This window comes from Neophocaena asiaeorientalis, unplaced genomic scaffold, assembly GCF_003031525.2.
Source record: "Neophocaena asiaeorientalis asiaeorientalis breed wild unplaced genomic scaffold, Neophocaena_asiaeorientalis_V1.1 scaffold62, whole genome shotgun sequence".
In the NCBI taxonomy this organism is placed as follows: Eukaryota; Metazoa; Chordata; class Mammalia; order Artiodactyla; family Phocoenidae; genus Neophocaena; species Neophocaena asiaeorientalis.
Genome location: NW_020175191.1, coordinates 982766 through 988910, shown reverse-complemented (window position 1 = coordinate 988910; position 6145 = coordinate 982766). Strand labels below are relative to the sequence as shown.

At 45.5% G+C, this 6145-nt stretch overlaps 1 protein-coding gene across 3 annotated transcripts in view; it reads right to left on the bottom strand.

The window, feature by feature from the left end:
- Window positions 1-2326: 2326 nt before the first annotated feature.
- WNT2B (Wnt family member 2B) overlaps window positions 2327-6145 on the bottom strand; it is a 22185-nt gene continuing 18366 nt past the window's right edge. For all 3 annotated transcript variants that reach the window (XM_024764867.1, XM_024764866.1, XM_024764868.1), the window contains exon 5: window positions 2327-5597. In XM_024764867.1, the coding sequence (XP_024620635.1) occupies window positions 5368-5597 (230 nt within the window). In that variant the 3' untranslated portion in view covers window positions 2327-5367. The remainder of the gene's footprint in view (window positions 5598-6145) is intronic.

Below are 6145 nucleotides of genomic sequence, written 5' to 3'. Positions count from 1 at the left end.
GTATAGTGATCATTTGGTGGTGGTGGTATTAGTGGCAGAAATGGCAAAAAGGGGGTTCATTGATGAGGTTAAGGAAGGCCTAAGCTGTTCCTTTTGTAAATTCTGCTCATGTGTACTCTCCTAGGATATTTTGTATCAATTTCTGTCCTAAAGGTGCTGGGATTCTTGTGCCTCCAGCCCTAGGCACCCTCAGTCTTTGAGGAGAACACACAGGATTTGAAGTCAGAAGCCCTTGGTTTGAGTTCTGGCTGAGCCACTCAGTATCCACAGGACTTTGGACAAATCACAGAGCCTCTCTGAACGGCACCTGTACAATGAGCGTAATTCCTATCACAGGGTTGGTGAGACAATTACAAATAAGCTAAAGTGTTTATACATGAAAAACCTTTTTATAAATATCACAGTTATTCTTGGGGAAGCCCCACCTTGAAAGTTGTCAAATAGAATAGCTGTGGATTAAACTATCTTTTTTATTCGCTCAGCTTAGCTTTTCTGTTTGGTCAGGTCTGCTTACCGGGGTTGATGGTGTTAAGTAGTCATCCAATTTTGGCTTCTTTTGGCCAAAGAGAGAGAACTCCCATGCCCAGCTGCTCTATCCATAGACTCGTAGGCAGAATGGAAGTGAGCAAAGGCAAATTTTAAGCCAGAACAGTTCAGAGTTAGGGGACAAAAGGGAGAATGCTTACCTTGCTTTCTCAAATCCAGGATGACTAAAACATCTTAAGTAAATGAGGAAGGACCACAGAGATGCTCAGAGATCATTTAAGCCATAAATGGGAAGTGGAAAAACGTACCTATACCCTCTCTTTTATCACTTTGACCTCTGGGGTCAGGGACAGGTATATTACTGACACCTCACTGGCCGTTACTTGAAACCTGCCAATCACCAGCTTCTGGGAAAGCTCAGTCTAGTGCAGCAACTGTGACATATTTACCCTAGTAAAGCCACTGCTTGCTCCCCTCTAGTGCCTTTCTCTTGTGGAGATCATCTCTGCAACCTAAAGCTATCCTGTTTTCTAACCTAGTAAGAGTTAAAAACAACAACAGGTCATGAGCAGGAGGCCTGATCATCGTACCTCGTGCAGTCATAGGAGGCTGCCCTATCATTCATAGCATGTAGGACACGAATTGCACTCTTTCCAGCGTGAACCAGCCATGAGAAGTTCTACAGTCTCAGCCACTCTGCCTGGGTGGGAATTGTCCACTGTTGATCTCTTCTCTCCATGCCCTTTCTGTATCCTCCTCCTGCCACCTCCCAGAGGGGTGCCAGTCCCCAAACCAACAGCTGCCTGCATGTTGATAATTTTATAATATTCCTTGGTTATAGCTGAACCCCTGTTACTGGTATGAGTTTTGAAGTGGTTGATTGAAATCGAGTTGCTTTTTTCTTTTTTTTGTTGGGGAGAAGGAGGATGACTAGAACCCATATGCAGCCTGAGATATTTGTATATATGTTTATATCCTCACGGTTGTGTACAGGCTGATAGGAAGGGCAGAGTGAAAAGGAAACATCTCTTTCTTGTTTTCCAACGTTGCTTCAAAGATGCCCAACCCCCATAGAAGCAGGCAGTTCCCAAGTGGAGGTTGGGGGCAGAGGCTTCCACCAAGGCCATCAATAACCAGGTGTGAGCTACAGGTCTCTGCATAATGTGAAGCTCTCCCGTATTTCATTTCTGAACCAGGGGGCGGCTCTGCAGCATTGCTTACGGAGAGCTCTGTGTCTGGCACCTCTCTCCACAAGGCCCAGGCGCCCAGGGTCCCACCGACCTGCCCAGGAATGTATTACATTGTTCTCTGGTGCTGTAATTTGGCTGCAGGCTGCATCTAGGCCTCCCAGGGATGAGAAACATACTCTCCCTGCCTTCTTCCCTTGGGTTTCTGCCCTGTGACCACTGAGGGCATTTAAATAAAACCTCAGAAAGGCTGAGGGGAAAAAAATCCTTGTTATCTTTCTTATATTAAGCCATGGAGAAATCAAGGTCCTGAGTGGGTCTGAGAATTTGGCGAAGGACTTAGTGGTTGGTGTGCTTGCTAAGGGAGGTGAGAGAAAGGGAAGAAATTACTCTCTGTAACAGGGAGGAAGAAGACTGAGGCAGTGAGTGGTCAAGGAGTCAGACCTACAAGACTTTGCAGACAGACCCTCAGGGCCAGGCAATGTTTGATTCTTTTAAATAATCTGAAGTCCCTGATTTCATTTTTCTAGTATCACTCTAAGGAAGAGTATGGATTTATGCTATTATTCAAGGCCAGCAATAATACAAGTTGGCTTTTATCTGCAGGACTATGTTAAGGCTGGCGTTCTTACTTTTACATAAGAGAAATTGGCTATAGGCTGTGCAGCTGAGGTACTTAAGTCTTGTGCCCTCTCTAAAAGATTCTAAGATCCTTAAAGGATAATGTCTTTTAACTTAATTTGTATCCAAACAGCATTTTCTGCAATGCATTATACATAAATATTAAAAGCTAAAAGAAATGAAGACCAACAGGAAGGAGTGAAACAGAGGTGGCAGGCTAAGAGCCTGCTGATCTGAGGGACAGGCCTCTATTGAACAGAGGAGAGATGGGCAAGGGGGAGATTAGAGGCAGTGAGTGAGTAGCAGCAGAACTAAATGGGGCCCTGACTGCACCAAATAAAGTTCTCATTTTGCTGCTTGTTCCAAATAAATTAGTTTCTGTTTGTATAGTGCAGAATGGATGCCAGTTGTGTAAAGCCAGTCGGAATGCAGAGGCAAGCTAAGGAATAAGAGGAAAAATTAATTGCTTGGCCATTATTCTTTTTGGGAGCCACATAGCCTCTGTAATAGGGCTTACATGGACCTCTTTTCTCTCACTATCCACCTCACTTTTCAGACCTCTCACTCTCTGGACAGCTTGCTGTTCTCTTAACCATTTATAGGAAATTGCAAAACTTGGTCTTTATGAACTAGAACTTGGAGCCCAGGGAAAAGCACAGAGCAGTATGAGATGCCAGAAGAGGCCCGATTCCTTCCACAGGGTAAGAACCAAGAAGGAATAAGATAATAGAACACAGGTAGATTTAGCTCAGGTTGATTTCCCATGGAAGGCCTAGGCTATCATTTATGTGGTAACCTGGATAACCTTTTGTAAGAGCTGAAGCTAACTGGGACCTGAGAGCTCTTCCCAGTGGCCCAGCATACAAGACAGCATCCTTTTGTAATTCATTCAGCTCTATTCTTGAGTTCAGACTGACTGTGAGCCCCTTACCCTTCCACTACCTTAGAGCTTTCCTCCTCTTAATCCTAGCTCAAGATGTCAGAAACTCTTCTTTTCCCCTCCCATTTCCCCCCTCCCTAATCCCACCATTGGCTCATCAGTTATCCAGTTGACTCCACTCTGCAAGGAAGACATTCCCCTGGCCTGACTCACTCAGTCCTATTTCTCCACAGGAATCCCCTCACCACAGACCACAAGGGCCCTGACTAGTTCATGTTTTGTGTTAATGGATGTGAAACTGGAGCAAACCCCCTCACCAAAAGAAAAACCACCCTAAACTCTCCCACATAGGTCTCAGCAGGTTATACAAATATTAGTCCTATCATCCAAATAAATCTGCCCCCACGGCCCAGAGCTATAGCACCCCCATCCTCTTGCTGCCTGTGCGGAATAAAGCTGCTCCACAAACATGTGAGGACCCCAAGGGGTGCTGGAGAGGAACTCGGGAAAGGAAAGTGGCCTATATTCAGAACTCCTTGTGTAGGCTCCTTAATATACAGCCTGCTGTCAATACCTTATAGTCCTGAACTGAAGATTCTGAGAGAAGTCAGGATGGGCTAGACCAGTTACAGGCTTTGGTAAGAGGGTCTGTTGGCTGGAGTTTGAGGCATAATTAAAATTCAATATCTGATATAAGTTTGTACCCTCATTTTAGAGGTGAGAAGATAGAGGCTCAGAGAATTTGGGTATCTTTCTCAAAATATCAAAAACAGTAACTGGCACAGCTGAGATTTCAACCCAGGTCTGTCATAACTGCAAATTTCTATACCACTCTTCTCCTTTAAAATATCAACAGGCAAGAGATAACCACTGTCCAAGTCATATAAAAATAAGACATCATGATTTTGGGGACTCTTGTGTCCTGCCCTCTAGCTTACTAAGCCTGCTGTCTCTGGAGACTCTACCACTACAAGCTTAGTTAGGCAGTGGGTGGTAGCACAGAAGGAACTCCCCAATTTAAGCCAAATGTGGATTGAAGGATAATAATCACCAGGACTTGGAAAGTCACTAAATAAAGATTTGTTGAATAAATGAGGAAAGGTTGTTTTCTAAGCTGTTTACCACTTTGGCCCCAAGACCCAGCTCGCCTTCCTTCTGTAACCACTGGTTCCTGCTCCCAGCTTTAAAGGCTAGGATCCTCTCCTAAAAATTGCCAAAGCCAGCGATCTCTACCTGCCTAGTATACACTAATGCCTCATGTGGGCCTTTGAGATCAGGCTTGTTACCCTCTCCCATGCTCCGTGAGTCACATATCTTTTACTTGGTGTTTCCCAAACCTGGCTGCCCACCAGAATGATGCGTAGAAAGTTTAAAAAAGTAAAAATCCCAAGGCCTAGGCAGACCTACTAAATTACTCTTTCTTAGGAGTGTTCTACAGTATTCTAATGATCTGTTTGTTAGGCATGGCATGACACTGCATGCCACTCAGTTTGTACAGTCAGCAAGTGAGCAAAAGAGGCAGTGCTGGCTGATACAGGTTGAAAAGGAGAGATTAGAAGAGAATGTATGTTTGTATAGTTATATAATTCTTTTCTCCTACAAAACACAGCAGTTTATAAACATAATAGCATGAGAATGGAACTTGTCCGCTATGGCTAACTCTTATCTAGCAATCCCAGGCTCTTGATAATGGAAGAATGTTTCAGCCTATGAGTTTCTTTTGGGGTACCAGGCAGTTAGCTCACACTGACCCAGGGAAGAGATATGTGGTTTCATCTCTGTCCCATCTACCCTCAGCCAGGTAGGAAAAAAAGAAGTTCTCTCCAGGTATCCTTTCTCTTGCACACACAAGATGTGTCAGGAAGCCAATGCAAGGGAAAGGAAAAATGAACCTTGACCATGTGCTTTAGTGCAACTCATATCGCTCTGAAGACTCCTACCTCTTCCACTCTGCCTTCTAACCTCCAGAGTGGGGAGTCAGGGAGCCGCTCAGTTTTTTACATCCCCTGTCAACTCCTTCCCAGGGCTAAGGAACCAGCTAGGACACCAGAGTCCCTCTGGAGTACTTTACAAGTCCTTAAATAGAAGCTGTAGCAGCCCAGAGTTGAGGATGGAGGAAGGTGTGCATGCAAAGGTCTTGTGCTTTTGAGTCAGGAGGTTTGAAGTGGAGGGATGAGTGAGGTATTTATATGTTCAGGTCTGATCCAGCCACTCTGCCTTCTTGGGGGCCTTGCAAGTATGGACATCCACAGTGTTTCTGCACTCCTTGCACCGCACAGCACAGCACCAGTGGAATTTGCACTCACACTGGGTGACACGGGTAACTCGAGTTGTGTCATACCCTCGACCGCAGCACATGATTTCACAACCATCTGTCCCTTTAGATGTCTTGCTACAGACTCGGCCTGCGGTGCCTAGGGAACCTGGGTTGGGGAAGAGAGAGAGTGAGAACCAAGTTACCTCTTACTTCAGCCACTCTGGGTTCCCTTACCCACATCCTCATGAGGAAACCATAAAGAATCCCTTTTCCTGAAAATACACCCACTAGCCAAAATGATCATCTCCTTACTGCCCTCTGTACCAGGCTTGTTTCTTCCCACTATCAAGGCTCCCCAAAGACCAATGACTTTTCCTGCAATGCCCTCCCTGCCAATACACATCTCCATATCCCCTTCAAAACTTAGCCTTAAAATGTCATAATTGTTAAAGCTGGGTGAAGGTTCTCTACTTTATGTTTGAAATTTTCTATAATAAAAAGTTAAAATAAAAAACCTAGCCTATGGGCTTCCCTGGTGGCGCAGTTGTTGAGAGTCCGCCTGCCGATGCGGGGGATGCGGGTTCGTGCCCCGGTCCGGGAAGATCCCACATGCCGCGGAGCGGCTGGGCCCATGAGCCATGGCCGCTGGGCCTGTGCGTCCGGAGCCTGTGCTCCGCAATGGGAGAGGCCACAACAGTGAGAGGCCCACATACT